The 27,106-nt window shown below is 43.7% G+C and overlaps 2 protein-coding genes across 3 annotated transcripts; both read right to left on the minus strand.

Annotated features, from left to right (window-relative positions):
• Positions 1-299: 299 nt before the first annotated feature.
• Positions 300-1,912, minus strand: LOC135697494 (uncharacterized). Of its 2 annotated transcripts, XM_065217246.1 has the most exons (5): positions 1,695-1,912; positions 1,461-1,632; positions 751-1,382; positions 517-691; positions 300-455 (listed from the first exon to the last, which is right to left on the minus strand). In XM_065217246.1, exons 1-3 carry the CDS (start codon positions 1,872-1,874, stop codon positions 1,207-1,209), a joined length of 528 nt encoding a protein of 175 aa, XP_065073318.1. In that variant the 5' UTR covers positions 1,875-1,912; the 3' UTR covers positions 300-455; positions 517-691; positions 751-1,206. The 2 variants fall into 2 exon arrangements, with proteins under 2 accessions (XP_065073318.1, XP_065073317.1); XM_065217245.1 differs by lacking the exons at positions 1,461-1,632; positions 1,695-1,912 and having other exon boundaries at positions 751-1,182.
• A 102-nt stretch (positions 1,913-2,014) lies between these two features.
• On the minus strand, positions 2,015-27,037 carry LOC135697499 (uncharacterized). The gene is made up of 3 exons (XM_065217253.1): positions 26,767-27,037; positions 26,528-26,693; positions 2,015-2,201 (listed from the first exon to the last, which is right to left on the minus strand). Exons 1-3 carry the CDS (start codon positions 26,869-26,871, stop codon positions 2,053-2,055), a joined length of 420 nt encoding a protein of 139 aa, XP_065073325.1. The 5' UTR covers positions 26,872-27,037; the 3' UTR covers positions 2,015-2,052.
• Between the last annotated feature and the right edge of the window lie 69 nt (positions 27,038-27,106).

The following is a 27,106-nucleotide window of genomic DNA, read 5'->3' on the forward strand; positions in this document are numbered from 1 at the left end:
ATGATCAAAATTTGCCAATCGGCTTGTCTCAATGTAAGGAAATCTGCTGTACAAAAATAGAATTATGCCAAATGGCTTTACGTTAAATGGACTACCCTCAAATATTACTATTGGTACGTTGGCTCGATTGGCATCGCCCACCGTTTACTTGAATCCTGCACTCGATTCCCACTTACTAAGGACTATGATAGGACTCGGAAGATGAGAGTTAATCTAAGATATTTGTGAAGCTTTTGAAAGTTCACCTCACAACATGACATGTGACATTCAATAACAACACATTGCACTTATTACCTGTTCACCTTTATTACCGTCGAACTACTTTTCGGCAGTTAACATTTGCTGTCGCTTTCGTTTGTGGTAGCTGCTGTACCGTCGACGGGATTGAAGCTGCAATGCTTTCTTCAACGAGTTCGTCAGACTGGTTCGAGTTACACCCTGGCTTGACCAAGCTTCTGCAAATTTTAAGAAAAGTGTGTGTACTAGAACTAGAATTAATGAAAAATCTTCACCCACCTAGCATACACGAATTGAAAATGGTGTACTTTTGCATAGCTTTCTTTTTGTCGGCTGAGCCGTACCTCTCCTGACCGGTCCAGTTGAAGTTGGACAGAGCATCGTCTTCGAAGAACCGATACAGCACCTGTACCACGTCCAGATGCGGTGGCTTGTTGATGGCCAAGTACTTGATCTATTGTGGTGGGGTGGGAGCTATATTTTAAACGCACTGATAAAACCGAAAGCACTTACATATTGATTTTTGATAATCGGGTTCCGATTGACCATCAGTTCCAAGCGGTCAACGTCCTCTTCGCATGTAAGCGGAAAGTCGAAACCTGCTACCCGGGCCGATTTGGTTGGTTTTCTTATCGAAGGGCGATATACCTGTTGCTTCGGAAGCTGCCCTTGAGTTGCTTCTTCGAATCCCGGTGAGTAGTCTCCAGCCAATTCGGATTTCACAATGCTTGTTTCGTCGCGATCTAGTACTGCACTGTCGTAGGTGGGTGTCATCATCGCTTGATTGGCGACGTCATTGTGTTCCGATTTAATTAGCTTTGACGACAGCGCTTCGAGAAACGGAGAATGAGAAGATGTTTAATGATGTCCAAGCGGTTAAATAATAATTATATTTTGTAATTTTGCAACAGTGAAAAGTACTAGATTTAGATAGTTTGGTTTATCTTTATTTTCTTTTTAAAGGAACCATCATTTCTTGTCCTCCGTCTTCTTGTTTTTCCAGCTTTCCTTCCGCTTCTCGAGCAACCGGTTCCGATAGCGCTGGTAGTATCGAGCCGAGGACAGATGCTGCTTGGCTCTTTGGGTTGCTTCAATGAGAGCTTTCCTGAGCCTTTCCGCTGTTGTGGCATGTTCCTCCCAAGCATCTGAAAACAAAAGTCAAAGGTTATCACTGATCTAAGTATCGAGTCGTCTGGTCTAATTTTGGTCCAGCGCCAAATTACCCAACAGACAGTCCGTAAAGATGTCGTAATCTTTCATGGCCTTCCGATAGTACTGGGAATTCTTGATACCATGGTAGGTGTAGTTCGCTAGGGATTGATCGGTGAATAATCGCTGGACGATCGATACAATGTTCTGATGGATACCCGTCCTGGACATTCGTGCGAAAGTTATCTGCAAAGGTAGTTTCCAATTAGCATTGAATTAGATTAGACATTTATGCTAAACTTGCTTACATATTCCTTGCGAATAACCGGATTTGTCTTGACCATTTCCTCCAGTCGCTCGACGTCATCCTCGTGTCGCAAAGGGAAAACGAACCCAGCATGGCGTAACGACTTCACCGGAACGGAACAAACATTCTCGTCGTCAGAGTCACTTCCGGATGCTGCTTCGGAACAGATTTCGATCATCATGGTGACTTTTTCCTCTGGAATAGAGTTAGTTCAACATGTAAGTGGCAAAGGTTTTTAAGTTCGCATCTGCAGACTACGCAATAGAAGAAAGCGTCAAGCTATCCAGCTAACTAATTTTATTCAATTCAAAATTCAAGCACAAGAATGTCAAAGTAAGAATAACGGTGTTCACTGTTGTTTAGTTTTCGGATTTAGCGTTCAGCATCTTCTTGATGGATTTCTTCGCTCTGAAGGTGCGCTGCCGCATTCGGTTGCGGCTTTGCTTGATCGCCGAAGATATCTGGCTGGCCAGGTCGTGTAGTTTCATTCCTTCCGATTCGTACGCTTCTGCGGGATAAGAATTAAAGGGTGATTTAGACAATATTTAGTCGTGTGTTGAGTAATACGATACATTTTTAGAATCTTTGGAAAAAAATTACGTCCAAGTTCAAGGATCCTAATCAATTTTTTAAGTTTTTTTTCTGGTTCGTTTATTTGGAAGGCTCAATCGCGTTAGCTTTACGGAGTCGGTAATTCATTGTTCATCGTTTTTAACAAAATTCACTTATTTCTAAGGCTCTGAACCATTTGGTGGAGTTTTTTAACTTTTGGTTAAAATTTGACAAATGGAAAGTTGTCGATTAATTCTGCTATCCGAGCATGGTTATTTCTGACAGACAAGAAGTTACATTTTGACAACCGTGGCTCGAAAACCGGTCGATCGACAGCACGGGGATTTTCGAACATGGAAAATAACTTTCGAAGCGTCACTTTAACCACGAGTTAAATTTAACTCAACAAATGGTTTACAGCCTTAGAAATTTTTCACTTAAATTTGACACTTCGAAAATAAATTGATGTTCGAAAATCCCTCTGTTGTTGATCGGCCGATTTTCGAGAAAGCGTCTGTATAAGTTGATTCCTTGTATGTCAGAAATAAGGAAAGTGAGCTTTTGAACTTAGAATTCTTCATGATTTTGGGGATTGGAACTTTTTTTTTTCAAGATTCCATGGCTTCGATTGTTTCATTCAGATTTTGGGACTTGGAATTTTATAAATAGGTGTTAATTTATTAATTTGTTTTACAATTCATCTGACAAAGTTGTCTTAATGAATAAACTATTCGTTATCTTAAATAAGCTTTAGTCTTCTTACTCTATTCACGTGGACACGACGGATACAAGCATACGAACCATTGCACAAATAGGCTGGCTGTAGCCATAGAGAGTACGATGAATACTCGGTTGTATCATGGATTTCTGACGTAACATCCTACCTGAAGCACGGAAATCAAGCAGTGACAGAAGATGAGAGCAATCGACGTCACCGTTGAGTAATTTAGCTATAAACGTAGTCTGTTGTAGCTTACGTCTTCGAACAAGCATTTCCCGAACTCCTCCGAAGTTCACTGAGCTTCTACAATTTTTGTTGAACTTCTACGAAGTTACTCGAAAAAAAAACCCAGCGCTTCTCTGAAGTTTTACGAAGTTCCTCGAATTGCAACGTAATTCGCTTGACTTCTACAAAGTTCTCAGAATTCCTACGAAGTTTGCTGCACTTCTACAAAGATCCCTGAACTTTTTAGAATTCCGTTGATTTTCTGCAAAGTTTCCTACAGTTCTCCACAGTTTCCTGAATTTGTACGGAATTTCCTGATCTATTTCAAGACTTAAGAAGTGCCCTGAAGCTAAAAGAAGAACTTTTATGAAGTTTCTTAAAATAAACCAACGTCCCCATAACTTCAACAAAGTTTTCAAAAATTGTGTTAGCATTCCAGTTCTACATAGTTTTCCCCGAGATGCAGGAACATTTTTGATTTGCTGTTGAGAGGTGCGGGCACGCTTATTAGAAAGAGAGAATATTGATGACGATTTTGAAGATTTCCTGTAAAAAGGTGAGATTCGCTAGAGTGAGATTTTTCGATCATCTAAAATTGAGATAGTCGGGGTAGCAGTCGGTGCGGACGCTATTCCCACACCGGAACTGACAATAACCCCCCGACGCCGGAAAGAGACTGGAAGAGGGTCGCACAAGAGTGGCAACACCCATCTTCCTGTGGACGACGAGGGAAGATAGGATAGTTCCAGTATCGGGACGGACAAGGGAAATTCAGCCCATTCCCCGAAGGACTTCACGGAAACGAAAGAAAGTCGCAGCACCTCTGGAAGATGCAAGCAACAGCAAAGTGCAGTCAAATGTAACACCAATTCTCTCTCCGTTGGGACACCCCTGCTCTGGGTGAGTGGAACGCCTCTACCTGCCCTTGGTGGGGCTCTATCTCATTCGGCATACGTAACCGATTCCTCAACCGACTTAACCGATTCCTCCAGCATCTTCAATATAGATCCGCCTGACGCCAAGCTGATCCCCTTTGGGTCATCGCATTGCAGGAGGTAAACGAAGCCTCCGTCGAACATATGAACCGCTCCCTCGGCGGAAGAAATTTCCGCCACTCCGTAGCCATTGGGGTACTAAACACGGTACCTTTCCGGGTTATCGACTTGGACTCACAACTAACCATACTCGGGGTTCAAATTACAGAACCAGTCAACATCACCGTTGCCTGCGTTTATTTGCCATGTGGACGAATCGGTAACCTCAACTGTCAACTCAGCGAGACCCTAATGAAATTACCTGAACCACGCGCACCACTCAAATTGGGATTGCCCTCGGTCAGACCTTCGTGGCACGGATCTCGTGGACATGTTCGAGAAGGAAGATATGGTACTCTTGAACGATGGTGCTCCAATGTATTTCAACGGGAGATACACATCCGCTATCGACGTAACAGTGGAACGTTAACTCTGACATGTACGGTAATGACCACTACCCCATAGAACTCTCGGCGACCTTCGTCCCGGCGGTAACACGGAGGCCGTGATGGCGGTATGAACAAGCGGACTGGGAAAGCTACGGCGTCATTGTGGAGACTCTACTGCTACAGCGGAACACGGACAGTATCCAGGACCTCTCGGACGCCATATGCAAAGCAGCAACGGCCACCATCCCCAAGACCAGCAGCGTACCGGGGATAAAAGCCCTCCGCTGGTGGAATGAAGATACGAAGAAGGCAGTCAAAGCCCGGCGCAAGGCACTTCGACGTGTAAAGCGGCTCCCCATCGAACACCACGACAGAGAGGAGACCCTTTGTCACTACCGTGAACTACACTACCAATGCCGACAAGAAATCCGTGATGCCAAGCGATCCAGCTGGATGGATTTCCTGGAAAGGATGAACACATCGCAATCCTCAGGCGGATCTCTGGCAGCGAATCAACGGCCTTAGTGGGAAACGACGCACGACACCACTTCACGTCCAGGTTAATGGTTTCACGGTTTCCGATCCGGAAACGGTAGCTGATGAACTCGATACCTACTTCGCCGAGCTCGGAACCATTGACAAGTATGACAACAAGTTCAAGCAGAAAACCAAGCCATCGACCGCATCCAAGCTTCCGGTATAAACCAAGCTTTCTATTGGCAGGAACTGCAGCATGCCCTTCACTGCAGAAACGGGAAGTCGGCGGGACCCGACGAAATTGGATATCCTCTACTCAAGAGGCTACCAGTACCAGAACAGCTACGGATTCTAGACCTCTTCAACAATCTCTGGCTCACTAACGGGTACCCAGCAGTATGGAAGGAAAGCTTGGTAGTTCCCATCCCGAAAGCCGGGGTAGCCACCGTGAAGTCAGCATGTTCTGTCCAATAGCGCTAACATGTTATATAGCCAAAGTCCTAGAGCGTATGGTCAATCGAAGCCTGAAGGAACACCTCGAAGCTGGACATTTCCTTGATCACCGACAGCACGCTTTCCGACAAGGTTTCGGAACGTCCACCTATTTCGCAACCCTAGGGGAAGTTTTCAAGAACGCCTACGACAGTGGTCTGCACATCGAGATAGTATCGCTTCGACATATCGAAGGCCTTCAACAGAACGCGGACGCCCCTCGTCCTTAAGCAACTAATCGACTTCTTGTCCAGCCGCTTATTCCGAGTCGCAGTCGGCAACACCAAATCCCGACTTTTCCCCGAGGAAACGGGTGTCCCACAAGGATCGGTTACCGCCGTTACCCTGTTCCTCGTGGCGATGAACGGAGTCTTCTTGTGTTCGTCTACGCCGACGACATTCACCACAACGTCACCACCGGACCCACGCCAATACGTACAAAGATGAGAGCCCAAGCGGCAGTCTCCGCCACTCAGTAGGCTTTGAATTATCAGCCTCTTTTTTTTTTTTTTTATAGTCACTTTAACGCTTTTGGGTCATTCGTGACTTGTCCGGGGGTGAGATTTGAACTCGTGACTTTGGCGTGAGAGGTATGGATGCTAACCACTATGCCGGGGTCGCCCCCTATTATCAGCCTCTAAAAGCATCAGGAGCCATGTCTGCCCTTCTCGACACATAATTAGCGGACCACCGATCAAAATCGAGTTGGGAGTTCTCGTTGACCGATTCCTCAACTTTGAACAGCATTTCAGTGCAGTCAAGAAAAATTGCTGCAGCCGAGTGAATCTCATCCGGACCATTTCCCGACAGAATAGATCGAACAACCGCAGCATCGGTTTTCACGTGGCGAGTGCAATTATCAACAGTCGCCTTCTATACGGGTTGGAGATGACCTGCATCGCAACGGATAAGCTTATAGCTACGTTAGCACCAGTCTACAACACCTTCGTCCGGATTGTCTCTGGCCTGCTGCCATCCACGCCCGCTGACGCTGCATGCATCGACGCAGGCATCCTGCCTTTCCGCTTCCGTATAACCGCAGCTATAGCAACCAAAGCCGCTGCTTTCATCTCGAAGACATCCGGAAATCAAGGGATATTCCTCCTTGACGAGGAGAACAAACTCCTCCGCACGGCTGCCAACGAAGATCTCCCCCCAGTGGCCAAAGTCTACTGGTATGGAGACAATTGCTGGCAAACACCATTACCGAAAATCGAAAGCCGGAGCCACGTGCAAAGCCGGAGACAATTCCGTGGCCATTGAAAGGACTGTAGCTGAAATGTTAGGAGATAAATACCCCACGCACACTCACCGATACACGGACGGATCTCGCTCTCGGGCCGGGGTCGGTATCGGTCTAGCCGGAAACATCACACCAACCAGCTGCAGCTTACCGCCGCAATGTTCTGTCTTCTCTGCTGAAGATGCTGCCATCTACATCATGGCATCCGAGGCCCCGACTCATCCCTGGGTACAGGCGACGATGAAGTCCGCGCAACCAAACACGGTATTCTGCTGGGTTCCAGGGCACTGCGGAATACCAGGCAACTCGGAAGCTGACTTTCTGGCTGAGGCAGGACCATCTGCCCTTCGCTATACCAACGATCGTTAGTAAAGTACGGGAAGCTTGGTACGCAGACTGGGCCCAAAACCGTTCCCTCTTCATCAGACGGATCAAAGGGACGACGAGGAAATGGACAGGACAGTTGAACCAGCGGGATCAGAAGATAGCGTCGCGTTTGAGGACTTGCGGCGGTTGTAGAACGCCAGCCTCAATCGAGCACATTCTATGCGTATGCCCTCAGTATCAGAACCTGCGGGAATTCCACGGTCTCCCAAATAGCATACGCGACATGCTGGGTGATGATCCCTCCACAACACTGGCAGCAGTAATGCAGTTTTTAAAGGATGCTGCATTGTATTTTAAAGTTTAGTCTTTTTTAAATTCCTTTCGGCTGTTGGGACATCTCTGGCTGGTGGGGGCCAATTTTCGGCTGAAGTAAACACTGTAAAAAAGTACTCTGTTGGGGGTCCTCCTTCTGAGGCCCCACCTTTCATGAACGAGATGAACTAGCCCACGGCTAAAAATCTCAAAAGTGAAGTTAAAAAATTGAGATTTGGATGTGTCGCACCCCTCGGTTTTCCCCATTTTTTACAGGGTACTCTAAAATTTCTTAAAAATTCTCTGAAAGCGCTACATATTTCCCTGAATTTATATCAAATTACCTGAATTTCTACGATGTCTACTGAATATCTAAAAAAATACTGAAATTTTGAAAATATTATGTAGGGGAAAGTAGGTAAAGATGGACACTGCAGGAAAGATGGACACTAACCGTAATTCGTAAATAAAAGTTTCATGTAATGTTTCAGTGACGGAACAACTTTTGATATAGTGTAGCAATACTTTTGGGACTCACTGTTGATATCGAAGACGCTAACTGTCAAAATTATAAACAAAACAAATATTTTCTTCGTGGATACGCTAGTGGAAGTAATTTTGCGTCGACGGACTATTGCTTCTAAGTCATAACGGTATTGTGTTTCTGCGTTCTTTCTACGATAACCAGTTATCCTGATAATCGACCACACATCTGGTGAAGAAACGGTAATTTTTTGGATATTTAGTCAAGAGCTATGGACGTTTTAACAATAGTGATAAAGTTGAGAAAGATGGACACTCTAAGATTTGGGAAAGACGGACATAAAGGTGCTGAATGAATCTTGATTGTTTTACTTATTTCGATTAACAGATGCCTACGAAATATGTTCGCAAGAGCAACCGGAAGTCGTGGACTAACCAGCAGTTGGATCAGGCTGTAAAAGCAGTGAAAAACGGGACGTCCGTGAAATCAGCAGCTATGAATAATGCTGTTCCACGGACTACACTGATGAGGCACCTCGCGAGTCCCAATCTCTCTCCACGGCTAGGACCACTTGCTACCGTGTTCAATCAACAACAGGAAGAGGTACTGGTACAGCATCTCCTGGACTTGGAGAAAAGATTCTACGGGATTACGATGACCGATGTTAGAAAACTGGCTTTTGATTTGGCAGAAATGAACGGATTGCAGCACCCATTCAACAAGTCTACCAAGCTTGCTGAAAAAGCCTGGTTAAGCAATTTTCTTAAACGAAATCCAAAATTGTCGTTCCGGATGCCTGAAGCTACCTCTGCCGCCCGTGCCAGAGGGTTTAATAGGGTATCTGTGTCAGCTTTTTACGATTTGTTGGAAGCAGCGCTCACCAATCCTAAATTCACGGCAAATCGCATTTTCAATGCTGATGAAACTGGCGTGTGCACTAGTTTTGTCTACATTTTGTATTTAATGAAAAAAAAATAAATAGGTTCATCTACATTTCTCCCAGGCTCCCCCTAAGAAACGAAAAATTGCGGCGTTAAAAGGCAAGAAACAGGTAGGTGGTATAACATCTGCAGAACGCGGAGAAACAACCACGGCAGTAATGTGCATGTCAGCAAGCGGCCAGCACCTTCCACCGTTTTTCATTTTTGCTCGCATGCGGATGCACGATGCTTTAAAGAAAGGGGCACCATGTGGAAGTAAATTCGCATGCAATCCGTCGGGTTACATGACAGTGGCAATCTTCAACGACTGGTTCGACCATTTTTTGGAACATGTGAAACCATCTGAAGATAAGCCTGCCCTGCTTATCATTGATGGACATTCTTCACATACGAAGAACCTACCTTTCACACAGAAAGCTAGAGCTAACTTCGTCACCGTTCTGGTCTTGCCACCCCATTGCAGCAACAAGATACAGCCACTGGATGTGTCTTTTATGGCACCTTTCAAATCGTATTACGCATCTGAAGTGGAGCGATTCATGCAACAGAATCCAGGAAAGGTAGTCGGTCAATACGACGTTGCAGAGCTGACGAAAACGGCATTCATCAAAGCAGCCACTATGAGTGTGGCCGTGAACGGGTTCTGCAAAACTGGAATCTGGCCTTGTAATCGCAACGTTTTTGGTGAGGATGCTTTTGCTCCGTCACTAGTGACTGATCAACCTGCTGGTGCTGAGGTACCTCGCGAAGGAGAAGCGCATCAATCGGATCCTGGACCCACTTTAGTTCCATCGGATGGAGATCATCTCCTACGTGAAGATAAAGCCGTTCAGGTGCTCCCCGAAGACATTATGGCCCAATGCTCTGGAACTGATAGCTCTTCAACAGCTGCAAATACACCGTTGTTCGATGTATCACCATCGGAAGTACTGCCATTGCCCAAAATGATAACCCCGAGGATCACCAAAAGGCAACGCCAAGCAGGGAAGGCAGCTGACGTAACATCTAATCAGTATGCCGATACCTTAAAGAAGGCAAAAGCATCGAAAGACATACAATCCATTAAAAAGAAACGGAAGCAAAGATCGTCGAAGAACCCCAAGAAAAAGCAATGCAAGGCAGACACCTCATCTGACAATCTGTGTGACAAATGCGGTTGCCAATTTTCGGATACGGATGCAGGCATAGGATGGACAATGTGCTTGCAATGTTTTTCTTGGTTTCACACGGGATGCCACGTTGCTGCTACAACTGTTTGCCACAACTGCTCTTAACTCACTACTTCCTGCTACTTGATTTTGCCACTGAAACATGAATTCATTTGAATATGATTTGTTTGAACTATGAATTGAATTTTCGTTAAGTTTCTGTTGATAAACAAGTTTTAAAACACATCAAAATGTTGTATTCATTCATTAAGAATCGAAGAACATTCAAGTAGTATTGAAAATAAGCTTACTTTAGCACACACAACTCAGTTTCTGTGAGTGTCCATCTTACCCTTCAAAGTGTCCGTCTTACTCATACGTTATGTCCATCTTTCCCGACCATGTGTAGAAACTACGATTTTGAGACATTTTTTAATTATCATAGAAAATAGAAAACTTGTTAAAAAATCACCGGTGTATGTGAGTATAATGACAAAATGTGACCTTAAATCTCGAATTGTACGATAAGTGCGAAAAATATATTATTATTTGAACAGATTTTGCAACTTAACCTTAAGGTGTCCGTCTTTACCTACTTTCCTAGTTAAAGAAAAAAATCTTGAACGTCATCGAAATTTCCCGAATTTCTGCGAAATTCGCTAAATTTTTCTAAAGTTTGCTTATTTTCAATAAAGTTTGAAAAAGTTCTACAAAGTTCTCTGAACTTATATAAAACTTGCTGAAGTACATTCTCTGAAATTCTATGAAGTTCACTGAGCTTCTGAAAAATGTTTGATGAGCTTTTACAAAGCTAGCCGAATTTCTTTCAAATTTATTGCACTTCTAGATAGTTTCGTGACCTTCTGCATAGTTCAATGAATGTCTACGAAGTGTTCGAAAGTTCTAATATGTTGAAAATCTATGAACTTCGTTGAAATTGTACAACGCTCCTGAAGGTCTCCGAGCTTATACGAAGTTTTCAGGATTAAAATGACGTTCTCTTAACTTTTAAGAATTGCTCTTGACTTATAAGAAGGTCCCTGAACTCATGGAAAACTCCGTTTTATAAATCTGAAATCCCACCCGAAAATTTTAAAAGTTGCGGTGACGAGATGTGCAGACATCTCGTCGATATCGTTGAAGATTTTTTTTCTAAATTCACCTAGAATCCCTGGGCTGAATATCTCCCACTTTATTTCAGAGTGAACAGGTGAAATTGTGAGAATTTGTTGTGATATCTCTTTCCCTTTAAGACTAAAACGCTGTACAGACTGGAGAGTTATAACATGTTATAACGGTTGTCAAATAACTGCAACACAGAAACCACCATCAAGATAGCGCTATAACATGTTATAACTCTGTAGTCTGAACGTACTATAACCAACCGATAGAAACTAACGATTTTAAATTGGCACACTACTTGACTAGCCTATTGGTCCCAAGCAAATAGATTAACGTACCCCATTCTAGTCAAAATTCTAGTACTACACTATGTTTGTATTGATTTGCTTTGACAGATAAAATGAGGTGTTCGTGGATTTTCCTATGTTCCGAGGGGTGCATCGATTAGCTTGGGACTGAAGATAGATATGGACTAACCTTATGGAATGTGATGAGGGCATCGTAAAAGTAAAAGAGCCATGAGGAAGGGCGCAAAGCAGAGAGTTTGCCACTCAAACAAAAATCCTGATTACGGATACGGGTATTAGAAAGAAAATGTGCAAGATTCTGGAGCTAATGGAAGTGAACTCCAACTAGTATTAACTTTTAATACTGGCCATGATTGGAGGACCCGCCAAATGTTTGTTTATGGTCGTATTAATTAATAGCCGTCGACATCAAAGCAGCCGAAAACATTCGGGATCGGGATGTAATCCGAGGATAATACCGGTTGGACTTCGGACCTCGACACCACAAGGAGGTATTGAGTTAGGAAGAGAACATTGCTTGCAAAATTTAATGGGCTTAGGCTGTGTACTTTCACTTAAATTTAATAGATGGGAAATTTTCAAAGTACTCTGCTTCTTCTTCTTCTTCTTATTCGCATTTCAAGCTTATTGCTTAGCGCATATTAGCTTATTGCGTGCTCTCAACTTAGTGTTCTAAATGCACTTCCACAGCTATTAATTGAGAGCTTTCGACGCCAATACCAATGCATGAATTTGTATATTGTGTGGCAAGCACAATGATACTCTATGCCCACAGGGAAGTCGAGAAAATTTCCAACCCGAAAAATTCCCTCGAGCGGACCGGGAATCGAACCCGCCGCCTCCGGCTTGGTAATACCGTGCCTTTACTGACTAGGCTATGAGGCCCCGACTAAATTACTCTGCTATTCTAGAAATATTGACACACATTTACTTGAAAATCTGTCGATCAAGAACAGAGCGATTTTCGAGCATTTTAACACTCCGAACACCTGCCTGCGGTAAAATTTTAGACTCGTTACAGAGAGTGTCTCGCTAAGCTTCTGGGAGAACCCACTGGTCTTTCCAATTCCCCACATCCATTCATTTGCCAGTTTCCCCCCTTAATTCTTCGCAGGAAGTCTTGATATCGGCTGCAGGGATCTCCTTTGTTGCGAAATGAGACTCTCTTCCTATAGCCTCCAGACTGTCCTTCGGAATTCTCAGAATTTTGAATTCATTTCACAGACCCTCCAGCATTTTGAGAAGCATTTCAAGGAAATTGTGAGGTTAATTTCTATGGAATTTTGACATAAAATTCAAACAAAACATTTTTCTAACTTCTAAATGGCATACCACGAGATTTCGAGGAATATTCCAAGCGAATTGTAAAGAATGTAATAGAGAGAAATCAAAGCAACTTTTCGCGAGAATTTTTGAGAATACAAAGATAAAAATAGAGTAAATTTAAAGAAAATTTCTTTATAAAAAGCGTTCTGTTCAAGGATTCTAAGGATTACCGGACAGAATCAGACAGAAGATTACTGAGGGGAATCCTGAAACTAAAAGTAATTTTAACATTTTGAAATGATTCTAAGGAAATTCTTAAGGAATGTGTGTCGTCTCGGCCCTGAGTGTAGATGTAGGTCGGGGGTCTTCCAACCAGCTATTACTGGCAAGTATATTGACGATTCAGCTTCTCCTTTGCCTGATACCGCTTCAACTTCTAGCTGTGTTTCCGGTTCTGCGATCTCCACACTAGCCACATAATGTTCATGCATCCGTCCTGCCAACTACCAGCAGGTTTATGCCGCCACCTGCTCTTCCTCGGATCCGGGACACCCTAAAACAGGCACTGAGGAAGCTTCCGAACCTCCCGACCCAGTCGCGCTTGCTGCAGACATCCGCCATCGTCATCGTCCCGGTCCTGTGGTCGGTGATGGTATCGGGGGCTTCCGGCCTGTAACCTCAGGCGAGTATGTTAGCGATTCCGAGCTTTCGGTACCTGATGTCCTTTCGATTTCTAGTTCCCGTGATTGCTCCTCGAATGGTCTCCGGATCTACTACCAAAACGTGCGTGGGCTGAGGACTAAAATTGACTCGTTTTTCCTGGCTGTTGCGGAGGCCGAATATGATTTGATTGTGCTGACGGAAACGTGGCTGGACGACCGAATTTACTCATCGCAACTTTTCGGGTCACTCTATTCCGTCTTCAGAACTGACCGGTCTGCCCTAAACAGTCAAAAATCGCGCGGTGGCGGAGTCCTGATTACAGTATCTACTAGACTAGCCAGCTACGTAAGTACGTCACCCATTTCCAGTCAACTGGAACAGCTGTGGATTGTCGTAGAACTTCCACAAAGCAAGCTTAGTGTAGGCGCAATCTACCTGCCTCCCAACCGCAAAAACGACTGCACGATCATCCGTGAGCATGTGGAATCGTTAGGGTCAATTTCGTCACAATTAAGTCCATGTTCTCCCGCTTTCGTATTTGGTGACTACAATCAAGCTGGTCTGCAGTGGCGCTTTACAGACAGTGGCACACCATTAATTGATCCACTGCTTTCGCATATGTCGGTTGCTTGCTGTGCTCTTTTGGACGGTTTTAACTTTTACGGGTTCACACAAGTGAATACTTTTCCGAACCGAAATGGACGTTTGCTAGATCTTGTCCTGGCAAATGATTCCGAACTACCGGGCACTTCTGTTTCCTTGCCGGTCGAGCCACTACTCTTTGGACTTTCGCCGGGCCGATTATGTTGCATTGAAGAATGCGCTTGCGGAAATTGATTGGCAATTTATCGAAACTGCCGCTAGCGTGAATGATGCAGTGGATTTTTTCAGTGCTGCACTGGAAGATGCTATTTTCCGCATTGTCCCAGCTCGACGACCTCCGCTAAAGCCTGCATGGTCTAATCCACGCCTACGCGTGCCAAAACGTCAACGCTCTGCCGCCCTCCGAAAGTATTGTAACTCTCGCTCGCCGTACTACAAACGACTGTTCAATTTTGCGAGTCGTAGTTATCGAAATTACAATCGTTTTCTCTATAATCGACACGTGAGACGCACGGAAGCGAACCTTCGCACGAATCCGAAAAGTTTTTGGTCGTTTGTCAACTCAAAACGGAAGGAATCCGGGTTGCCTTGTTCCATGTTTCTCGGGAATGACTCGGCTAATAGTGAAAGAGAAAAATGCGACTTGTTTGCTCGTCATTTCAAGCAAGTGTTCAACGATTTCTCCGCTTCGCCAACACAAGTGCTGGATGCTGCTGTTGGGATGCCACGTGATGTGTTTAGTTTCGTTATTCCGCGCATTTCAGAAGACATGGTGATAGCCGCAACACGCAGACTGAAGCTATCGTTCGCCTCCGGACCTGACGGCATTCCGTCATCAGTTCTAAAACGTTGTGTAGCCAATCTCTGCCTTCCACTTGCGAGGCTATTCAATCTCTCGGCACAGCAATGTGAGTTCCCCTGCCGCTGGAAACTTTCTTATCTATTCCCAGTGCACAAAAAAGGAGATAAACGGAATGTCATAAATTATCGTGGAATCATCTCCCTGTGCTCAAAACTGTTCGAGATTATCATAAATGGTGCTCTGTTCGCACGCTGCAAAAATTATATCGATACAGAACAACACGGTTTCTACCCGAAGCGCTCCGTGTCCACGAACCTGGTGCAGTTTACTTCTAACTGTCTGCGATGCATGGATTCAGGATGGCAAGTCGATACTGCGTATATGGATCTAAAAGCTGCATTTGACACGGTGGACCATAATATCTTGCTGGCCAAGCTGGAGATACTTGGCATCTCGTCAACTGCTGTGGATTGGTTCAGATCTTACTTGGTGAATCGCTATGTACATGTCAAGATTGGCGCGTCGGAATCGGATGTTTTCTCAAACAACTCGGGAGTCCCGCAAGGCAGTAACCTAGGACCGCTACTATTTTCGATCTTTTTAACCGATGTCGCCATCAGGATGCCGCGTTTTCTATGCAGACGATACGAAAATCTACAAAATTATTAAAAGCCTCTCGGACTGCTGGGATCTGCAGAATATGTTAGGTATTTTTGCTGACTGGTGCTCAAGAAATTTGATGAGTCTAAGCATAGAAAAATGTAACATTATTTCCTATCACCGAAAAATCGAACCAATCATGTTTGACTATGTTCTCTTCGGACGCTGTCTTGCTCGTGTAGAGCTCATAAAGGATCTCGGCGTTACCTTGGACTGCAGACTCACTTTCAGAATCCACCACAATGACATCATCTCCAGAGCTAATCGACAATTGGGCTTTATTTTCAAAATTGCCGACGAGTTTCGTGACCCGCCGCTATGTCTCAGGTCACTTTACTGCTCGCTTGTGCGATCCTTATTGGAGTCAAGTTCAGTTGTTTGGTGCCCTTTCCATGCTAGCTGGATCACTAGAATTGAATCCGTTCAACGCAAGTTTGTGAGATATGCTCTTCGTTTCCTCAACTGGCGTGACCCAACGAACTTGCCACCGTACGAGGAGCGTTGCCGTCTCCTGGGAATCGAGCCAATCAAGCTATGTTCGCTGGAAAGCTGCTTACAGGTGACATTGACTGCCCAACACTGCTGTCACAGCTAAATATGTATGCCCCTGAGAGGTCTCTTCGTCAACGCGACTTTCTGTTTTTGGAACCACGGAGCCGAACTTATACTCAACACGAGCCAATTCGAGCAGTCAGCCGGCAATTCAACACCTTTTTTTATATGTTCGACTTCAATGTATCAGCTGACGTGTTTCGTCATCGGCTACTTGGCCTTTTCCGTACCGTTGATCGTAACTATTTAGTTTAAGTTTTATTCATTTAGACAGTAATTGTCAGTTGAATTTTTCAATAAACAATAAACAATAAACAACAATATATTGATATAAGTTTCAAAAGAAATAATCTTGTGAGAATTTAGATTCCATACACAGAATTTTAAGACCCAGAGCATTAACAAAAATTGTCAAAATTCCGAGACTTCAGTTAAGAACAAATTTCAAGATCCTTGTCTTAAGGCTGGATTCATCTAAGAGATATATTCGAGACATGGGATTAATTATAAAAATTATATGTTAAAGTTACAATCAAATTTTCGGTTTTTTTTTCCGGTTCAGTGGCCATCCTGATTCACACATACACAACAAACTTTCTATCGTTCGGGAAGCAACTTTCGACCATCAAGGCTAACGAGGTGGTGTGGAGCTGAACAACAGTAGTTGCAGCTAGAAAAATCAGTTTGCATGCAAACCAACACCCCTTCGGACAAACCCGGTGTGCAATTTGTTCACCTAACGCAGTGGTTTAAATTTACCAGTTGAATAATTCTAGTTTCCCCCGGCTGGAGGAAACCTCTGGTGGAGGTGGTGGAAAGATTTTAGTTATGGAAAGGGGAGAGGAGGGTAAATCCTTCCACGGAGTCTCTCCGATTCTCGTCGATAAAACAATTAAAGCTTACTGCGGGGAAGCAGCAAGCGCAAAAAAAACGAAAGACGGGAAAATTCTCGTCCACGTTAAAAGTGAAAGCCAGGCCAGAAACCTGGCTAAAATCGAAAAGCTGGCTCAAGGAATTTCCACCAAAGTGTACGAGCACAAAACTCTTAACTCGTGCAAAGTAGTGGTTTTTTGTCAGGACATAAAGTTTGACAGTGACCAAGACTTACTCGAAGACCTATCGAAAACAGGAATAACTGAAGTTCGGCAGATTATGAAAGGACGCGATGAGAACAAAACTCCCACTGGAATTTTTGTCCTCACTGTCAAGGGTACGGTTCCACCTAAAGAAGTAAAAATTGGGTACATTTTGTTGGAAACAACGCAGGGATCGGGTGCTACTCAATTTTTTGCGAGTAAAACACACGCTGTTGCGAGACTGCACTTTCATTTCCAAAGAGACGTGAAAGAGCAGTTTAAATCGTGCAGCACATTTCATTCTTCTTGTGTTGGAGAGCTGCCGCTCCAACGGTGTTAAGTCTCTTTCTCTCTCTCTTTGTTTCTCCGACAGTGTACTTTCTCTATAACTGTAGCGTTGTAGGATAGCTAGCATCAGTGCTGTTAATTTTCATATCATTTGATTGAAGATGAACCAATACAACTATTAAATCGATTCAGAGAAAAAAAATCTCTCGTGCCCATCATTTGAAGAGCCCCTTTCTCATTCGAAGCTCATTGTCACTGTCAATTGAGTCCCCCACTATCATTTGATATACGACAGTGAAGTGTGGAAGAAACCCAGCAAAATGGTCCCGAACAGACAAGTCAGCCCGATGTCAGATCAATGTAAGGCTAATTTAGGGTCGATGTCGACCCAATGTCGTGTTGTTGTTGGGTCAATTTGGGGTTTATGTCGGTTCAATGTCAGGTCAACATCGGGTTGGAGTTTGCTAGAAGTCAGGTTGGTTTCGGGTTGGCTTAGATTTTTCGCCGGAATGTCGACCAGAGCTAACCCCCTTGTGAAGAAAATTACACATCGATCTTAAAAACATCTCTTTAGGCAAAGCATAAAAATTTGCATTTTCCTACGCTTCTGAATACCATACAGTCACTGCAACATATATTATATGAGTGTAAAAATATTCTGCACCCAGCCTAAAATAAGCAGCTATTCTTGTGAATCTCTAAGCCACGTCTCTCCCGATTGAAAAGTGCTACTCCCGTCATAACACCGTGCACTACTCGATTGTGCTATACGCAAGTAGCACCTGAGCTTTCCAACTGCTCTCTCCTAAATATGAAATCTCTCTCTCCTTAGTCTCTTTCTCCTTCCAAATATAAGGGACGTGCTCCCTTATTTTAGAGAAGCACCAGTGTTTTTTGCACCACTCTGAGTTTTTAGTCGATCCCTGGAAACAAGACCGTGGTATCCGAACCCTTTGAGGTGCTTCGTGTGCTATAAGTTCGGGCATATCGGAAAAAAAACTGTAACAGTGAAAAAAAGTGTAACAAATGCGGTGAGGCATTCCATGAAATCTGTGAAAATGCAGAAAAATGTGTTAACTGTGGTGATTCTCATGGAGCATTCTTCAAAGGGTGCCCAGCATTCAAGAAAGAAGTAGCTATCACCAAAGTGAAAGTGGACAGAAATATTAACTTTTGGGAAGCTAGAAAAATAGTGGAAAGCGAAAATAAAATCACGTACAGTCATACCTCGATATAAAGCAACCTCGATATAACGTAACTCGATATAACGTAACTCAATATAACGTAACTTCCACCTCGATATAACGTAACTTTTTTTTAAGTCTAAAAATTGAAAAATATCAACTCACAATCGATAATTAACGTTACAAATGCATTTTAAATTATTTTATACATAGTATTATTAAATTTTTCATATAACGCTGGGTTGAATAAACATTTTTTTTTTTTGCTTTATTATAGAGACTTTCAGCCTGGTTCGTCTCTTTGAAGGATTGGGGCTCCTGAGGGGGCCCCGGAAAGAGGAAATAAATAAATTACATAGTGTTTGTTACAGAGTTTAAGTATTTTAGAGTTCTGTGTCGATTGTTTTAACAGTAAGGAAGATAAACGAAGTTTTGGTTAATTTCCGAGAGAAAGAGTCAATGTCCGTAGCCTGCGGGGTTGTCATCGTTGTTCTTCCGTTTGACATGTCATTTAGAGAGCTGGTGTTGTCCAAGTGCCGTCGTTCGTCCGGTGTCGTGTCATTGTTCGTTGCGGGGTTCTACGTATATTGATAATAGCCTGTGTCTTTAAGAAAGTCGAGAAGTGATCTTTCACTGTCTGGGTCATTGGATAATGCGTCTCTGATGCTGAGTCCGTTACCGTATTGGTCTCGGAGGTTTTGATGTGCAGGGTAATTTATTATGAGATGCTCAACTGGCATTTTGGTTGAGCACCCCATACATTGTTTGTGGAAACCATCAGGGATCCGAGATCGTGTGAGAATCTGGTGTAGCCGCAGCGTAATCTGGACAGTACTCTCTGGTGTCGGACCAGCATTTCGTATCTCCTTTTATTTTGCGTAAGAAAGGGTCTCGGATATTAGCCCATTACTTGTCCCATGCCGAAGCGATGATCGTTTTGATCCAGATTTTTAAATCCGCTCTAGGGACTTCCGGTTCCACTTGGGTTTTCGATCTGCCGATCGCTGCCAGCTTGTCCGCAGCCTCGTTTCCACTGATATTGCAGTGGCTGGGAACCCAGGCATATACGGTGTTACTGTTCGAAGCCATTCTGATTGCTTGCACCAACGGATGTCGGTTCTTCGGACTCTCAAGGGCCTTCAGCACTCTGGCTGAATCGGTAATGATGGCCTTCCAGGAAAAACTGGACTCCGTAACGGCTGAGAAGATGGCAGCTGCCTCAGCCGAGAAGATCTATGTAGGCTTAGGAAGGCCTCTGCTGGTATCTAGGTTGGGGCCGAATACGCCGTAGCCGACTTCTTGAATAAACATCATTTTTATCCTAGAGAGAGAAGCCAGCTCAATGACGGATGGTTTGTTTTCTTTGTCTTCTTTTTTTTCTCCCCTACCCAATCGTGTTGTTGGTTTGCGAAGGCAAGCCTGGGCCCGCACGAAAAAAAGTTGTTTTCAAAAGGATGATAGCCCCACTTCTAATGTTCGGCCTAGTTTGCAGTGACAGTTCATGACTGGATCTCGATGACGTTTGCATGAACGATAGCAAAGCTGTCTTTTCTCTCTCAGATTTTTATTATTTCAGGCATGGAAGGCATGCACCGAAAAGTTTATAAATGGAGAAATAAACCAATACATACTGGGAAATATTTCATTCGACGGAGAAAACATCCAGTAATTTTGACGTAGGACTACGTCTGTGATCTCTATATGGGGGTACACTTTGTGAAAACCCAAAATGGAACATGTAACAAAATTATGAAAGATTTTGAACAGTTATAACTCTGTCCATATCGGATGGATTTTAATTCTAAACAAGCCAATCGATTGGAAAGTCATCTACAAATCTGTTAAAATGAACAATTAATCAATTGTCAATAGGTCACTATGTGCAACTGTTGCTATCATAATTTAAATTATCACCGATTGCCTCCGAAAAGCGCTTTTCCTAACACAGATTTAAAAGTTGATTTCACTTCGGTCTTGCCAAACGGTGTTTATTCAATCACTGCGTGTGGTGAGTGGTGGTGTTCGGTCGTCATCAGCAGCAGCAGCAGTGCTTTCGGCGCTTGGCGTTCTCCAGTACATAATGAAATTTGTATTGAACACCCTAATAGTAGCTCAGCATTACTCAACCATTACGACAAAACTTTCCTTTTCAGGGCCACCATACATTTGTTAAATAGTTTTTTCTGGACATTTCTCAAGGTTATTAATCGGATATCAGTTCCCATAAGTTTCAATCTAACATACGATGTATTTTTAAGACAACCCACAATTACAAAAACCAAAGTTGGTCGTGGCATGATAGTGGTTTGATTTTGATCCAGAGATGATGGATTTTAATTCGTGGAAATTTTTCAACACATGAGAATAAGACTATTAATTTTCAAAAGGTAACTATTGAAAATTGCACGAATGTGCAACTGTTGCGATGGCGATCAAAATTATCACCGATTGCTTGCAAAAAGCGCATTCCTTAACACAGATTTAAAAATCGAATTCCCTTCTGCCTCGCCGAACGGTGTTTACTCAATCACCGTGCGTGGTGAATGGTGGTGTCCGATCATCATTAGCAGCAGCAGTGCTTTCGGCGCGTGGCGTTTTCCAGTACATAATGAAAGGCTGCCCGCAAGCAGCTAGCTACCAAGGCTCCCACAAGAGCCCTGGATTCACCGAAGAAAGAGGAAGAAGCCGCTCCGCTACTGATCGGATTCAGTTGCGCGTCGTGAGCCGCTGTGGGCCATCTATGCCAAGTGCGTCAACCTCGTTCCAAACAACATACAGCTCGTCAGCTTCATCAGTGTTGAACACCCTAATAGTAGGTCAGTATTACTCAATCATCACGACAAAACGGTCCTTTTCTGGACCACCATAAATTTGTTAAAAATCTCCTTCTGCAGTTAACAAATAACATTTTTCATATAAGACCACAGAATTTTGTGGCAATAACGACATGGTGATCGGGGGCTCGCTCTTCCCCCATCAGCCAGTGCACAAAGTCACGTGGGTTTCCCGTGATGGACATACCGAAAATCAGATCGACCACATCTGCATCAGCCGAAAATGGAGACGGAGCCTTCTTGATGTCCGGAATAAACGCAGCGCCGACATCGCATCTGACCATCACCTTCTAATCGGCGAAATCTGCCTACGCATGGCGCGGATCCAGCGACGGGAGGAGAGACTCGGGCGGCGGTTCAACACACGCCGACTTGAAGATCGAGCGGTAAAAAGGTCTTTTGTTGAAGAACTTGAGACTCGAGCTGCGGACATTCCAGAAGGTGGCAGTGTAGAAGAACAATGGACGGCCATCAAGAATACCTTTATAGAAACAAGCGAGAACAACTTGGGTGAGCTGCGCACCCAGAGGAAAGAGTGGATCACAGATGAAACCTGGCGGAAGATTGAGGAGCGTAGAGAAGCAAAAGCCACGATAGTGCGGGCGAGAACCAGAGGAGCCAAGAACGAAGCCCGTCAACGGTACTCGGCTCTAGAGAAGGAAGTCAAGCGCTTTTGCAGACGGGACAAGCGAGCGTGGGTGAACTCCCTGGCCGACGAAGGGGAGAAAGTCGCAAACACTGGCGATATACGCCTCCTCTACGATATCTCACGACGCCTGAGTGGAGCAAGGATGAACCCGAGGATGCCAGTGAAGGACACGACTGGACAATTGCTTACCGACCCCACTGACCAGCTGAAACGCTGGTTTGAGCATTTCGAACAACTTCTTCAATTTTCGACGGCCAACCAGCCATCAACATCTCACCATGATCCGCCTAGGGTGCGGCGCATCACTCGCGTCAATTCCGAGGACCCATCAGTGCAGGAGATTGAAGCAGCTATCCGAAGCATGAAATCCAACAAGGCTCCAGGGTTCGATCGCATATCAGCAGAGATGCTCAAAGCTGACCCCATGCTATCCGCACAAATGTTGCATCAACTGTTCTGTAATATCTGGGACACCGCGACTTTTCCGGCCGACTGGATGTAGGGCATCTTAGTGAAGGTCCCAAAGAAGGGGGATCGACTGTGTGTGACAATTGGTGAGGCATTATGTTACTGTGTATTGTTCTCAAAGTTCTTTGCAAAGTTATCCTGAATCGGATACAGGAGAAGATCGACGCGACTCTACGACGGCAGCAGGCAGGATGAATCTATATTCTCTCGCACGGACATCACAAACTAACACTTCTTCCTTGTGTGGCACGTTTCATTAGGTTCCTAGATTCGCACAATGATAATCTATGCCCAGGGAAGTCGAGAAAATTTTCAACCCGAAAGATTCCCTCGACCGGACCGGGAATTGAACCAACCGTCTCTGGCTTGGTAACACCGTGCCTTTACTGACTAGGCTATGAGACCCCTGTAGAAAACTCATCGGTAATATTAAAACAATGCAGCGGTTGTACTTAAAAGTTGATTTACTTTTTTTCCTTTATTTTCCGTCGATCTGGTTTTCCGTACTGAATACCAGTGCTACCGACGCCAGGGAGCCAGCTCCCACACAACGACTTTACTTCCCTTCCAAAGGGAGGCATGATCAGAGATTTTATGCCCCAGAAATACCCCACAGGCACCGACTAGGATTGAAGCCCAGGCCTTTTGGGATGAGAGGCAATCACGTTTACCTCTAAACCACCGGTGCCGCAGTTCATTCACTGTTGGTATCGATTCCATGTTCACACATGGCACCATTTGAAATATTTAAGCATATGGATTTTAAACAACGAAAATAACTAAGCACAAAAACAAGTGTACCGACTAATCGCGGTCCTACATCAACCTTCCGTTCGTGCCCCTAGGCACAGACTCTAGTACTTTTTTTTTCATTTTCATATATTTCATGTAAGCTTTGGGAACTTATCTAATAAAATTGAGGAAAATTATATAAGAAAGGTTTTGTAAACCTGTTAGATGACTAGAAAAAAAATTGGGTCATCTTTGGGTTACAATGAACAATTTTTGATTTAAAAAAATATTTTTTTTTGCTTCGATATAACGTAACTCGATATAACGTAACGTTGCTTTATATCGAGGTACGACTGTATTCAGATTCCATTAAAAGTGCATTAACCCAACAATTTGATGAGAAGATCAAACAATTAAATGAAGAAAAGAAATCCTACGCGGAAGCACTAGGGTTAGATCTGCAGAAACAGTCGAACAAAAATGAAGGAGATGGAAAATAAGCTCATGGAAATGCAAAACCAGTTTGAACAGGCAGTTAATGCCTACAGAGAAGAAAAACAAAAAAAAAAAACGGCAGTAAAGGAGCCCGAAATTCTCAAAGAGAATTATTCCAAACTGGAGAACACACTGAAACTCTACGGATACAAACCATCAGGAAAACACACCAGGAGCCAAGGCAATCCCATCGAATCTCCCCCAAGGAAAAAGAAAGGTAACGATAAGATGAAAAAATGTGAAACGGTTGAGTACATTAACTCAGAATCGGATGTCAGCTCTCAAGAGGGTGGCGATGATGAGATGCAACTTTAAACCCAATAATCGTCATCAAAACAACTAGAATGGATCCAACAGCAAACCGAAAATCAACCGAAATTATTCAATGGAATTGTAATGACGTCAGTGAGTTACAATACCTTATTCTGCCACCGTCCTTCAGGACAAGGTGGAGTTGCTATTGCAATCAAACATGGAACAAAATACTCAAAAATTCAACTTAACACAAGTCTTGAAGCAATAGATATAAAAATCAACCTAAATGTAATATTAAGCGACTCAAAAAGCGTACTGGAAGCTGTCGCTAACAACAACTGTAATCACCCATGGATTTTGAGAATCAAAGCGATCCTACAAGAAACTCACAGAAACGTTGAACTTTGTTGGGTCCCAGCTCACGTCAACATCCAGGGCAACGAGAAAGCAGACGACCTGGCAAAACATGGGACTATGTTCAAATCCCCAATCGACATTTACACACCATTCGCAGATTTCAAACGAATGGTTGACGAACATATAAACCGAGCTTGGCAAAACAAATGGTTCATGAACAACAACAAGCTCAGGCAAATCAAGAACACCATTTCGGAATGGAGCACCTCATACAATAAAGATCGATATGCAAGCCGAATCATAACAAGGCTAAGAATTGGACATACCAAATTAACTCATGGCCACCTTGCAAGAAAAGAAGACCCGGAAATATGTCTATCTTTTGGAATACCAATTACCGTTCACCATATATTAATCGATTGTCCCCGCTACGACACAGAAAGAAAAACCAATCACCTGGGCTCCTCTTTACATGAAATACTAGGAGACGATGCAAATTCCATAGAAAAAACAATCAAGTTCTTGAAGGATAGCAAAATCCATACGCTAATATAAACAACCACAATCAACATCGAACCTATGCTGATTCAACACAAAAAGAACGCAACAAAATTCACCACCAAAGAGACCTGTCTGCAAAATGCAATACTTATAAAGCCGACAAATGGCAATCAAGCAACAGTCATATTCAAATCATCCACGGTTCAACTACAGTACAACCATACATCCAGCACTCATACAATGGGAAACGCAGACAGCAAAGATACCACCCAAAACGGTGATCAGGACGTCACCATAATCGAGAATCAAGAAGTCCACACGGGATACCTAGAAGAACACAACTGGAAGCAATGCAAGAAAGCAGCACTCAAAGCTGCCAAATCTGTAGCAGTCCTCAACGTTTAATTAAGGAAGACCCGACAATGACCAGATCCAAGAAGGCAACCGGAAATAGGTTAAGAAGTGATAAATTCAAATACTTATTTTTAAGCTTTAAACTGCAATTTATTAAAAACGACCCGAATGACCAAATGGTTAAACGGTCGCTACTAAAGAACAACAACAACAACAACCCCTTCGGACGATCGGATCGCGGTATTCAACCAGTGTGCTCGGTGAATGGATAGGTAGATGGATAGGACACAACCGCCCACAGATTTGACGACCGACGGATATACGATAGCATCCATGTTCAAGCAACGATTCTCAAAGGTGACGGTGATAGATCGGTAAGGATAGTGATTCAACCGTGGAGGAATTTGAAGTTCGATGACTAGCAGTTGATTTGATTGAATTGGTCGAAAGTGGGACCAAGTGCTGAAACGGAAACATTAAACATGGCAAATTTTTCCAGCATGACCCCTACTTGTGTAGTCTGAACTGAAATCTTCTTCGACCTGCGATCGACATATTTCTACCAGGCATTTAGCGATCGCACGTCTGCGCAACCGAATGAATATATCTAGATAAAGCTGAAATTAGGGCGTAACAGCTTTTGTAAACAATGACTTCACTCGATGATTTCTAGGAATTCTAGGCACACCCACGCAAACCAACACTACCGTCGGGTAGGGGAAGTTTTATACCCTGGACAGACTATGGCTTATATCATGTAATATAGGCTGTCTTGCAATGAGCACTCATACATAGGATTTCCAGTGAAAACTAGATGTATGAGTGCTCATTGCAAGACAGCTTATATTACATGATATAAGCCATAGTCTGTCCAGGGTATTACCCTACATGATGGTGATGTTGATTTGCGTGGGCGAGCCTTAAATTTCAAGATATCATGGAAAGAAGTCATTGTTTACAAAAAGTGTTACGCCTTAATTCACGCTCTATCTTGATATATTGGTCTTCACGTCTAATCTATTCAAGTTTCACTGCAGTCTATCCTATCGTAAAATCTCGTTAATGGAATCGCTATATTTGACCAACTGTCATAATTGTTTCAAAATCATAGCCGCCCAGGAAACTGCCATAAAAACGTTAAGCGTCTAATGTCAAATCGGGGTGCGATAGTCAAATATTTGCCTCATATACCAAATTTGGCCCTTGAACTTAGATTTTGTTCAAGATCCCCGATACAAGAACAATTCACGATCATACTTAAACACCTAGAGATCGATATACCGAACATGTGAATTAAAATTTGACCACGCAGTCACTCACCTAGGAAACAGTTGGAGAATATTTCGTATGCCTTCATAGCAAGTTTGCTTCGTCCAAGGGCGCTCGCTCCGTTGTAGTTGTATCCTTCCAATGCTTCATCCGAGAAGACGTGTGGCAAATAGCTAACGATCTTCACATTGTCCGGCTTGCGCTTTAGAAGTTTTATCTGAAAACAACCACACCACATACGAGTTATTTCCACTGCCTTCTAGCCTAGCGCTGCTAGCAAATAGCCTTACATATTCCTGTCGAACTTCGGGGTTCTCCAACACGGTACGCTCGAGTCGTTCCACTTCGTCTCCCTCGGCTATTGGGAATGTGAATCCCCCCTTTATGCGACGCATCCTGGTCGGTGGAGTTTTCGCGCCGGCGAGTAGTTTCGGTCTTGTGTCCTTCGGTGATGGCGATGGGTCTACAGGCTTCTCCTGAATCTTGTACTCTCCATCGGCGGTGCACACAAAGTAGTAGCTTTCCTCCGTTGATTTCTGCTCCGATTCCGAATCTGAAAGTACGACAACGGGTGGATTAGTAAGATTTTGAAACCCTGCCAAAGAACTCTCCACGTTCGGGCTGCAGGAA

This window comes from Ochlerotatus camptorhynchus, unplaced genomic scaffold (genome assembly GCF_037179485.1).
Source record: "Ochlerotatus camptorhynchus isolate MF236.1 unplaced genomic scaffold, CSIRO-AGI_Acam_v1.1 ptg000070l, whole genome shotgun sequence".
Lineage (NCBI taxonomy): Eukaryota > Metazoa > Arthropoda > Insecta > Diptera > Culicidae > Ochlerotatus > Ochlerotatus camptorhynchus.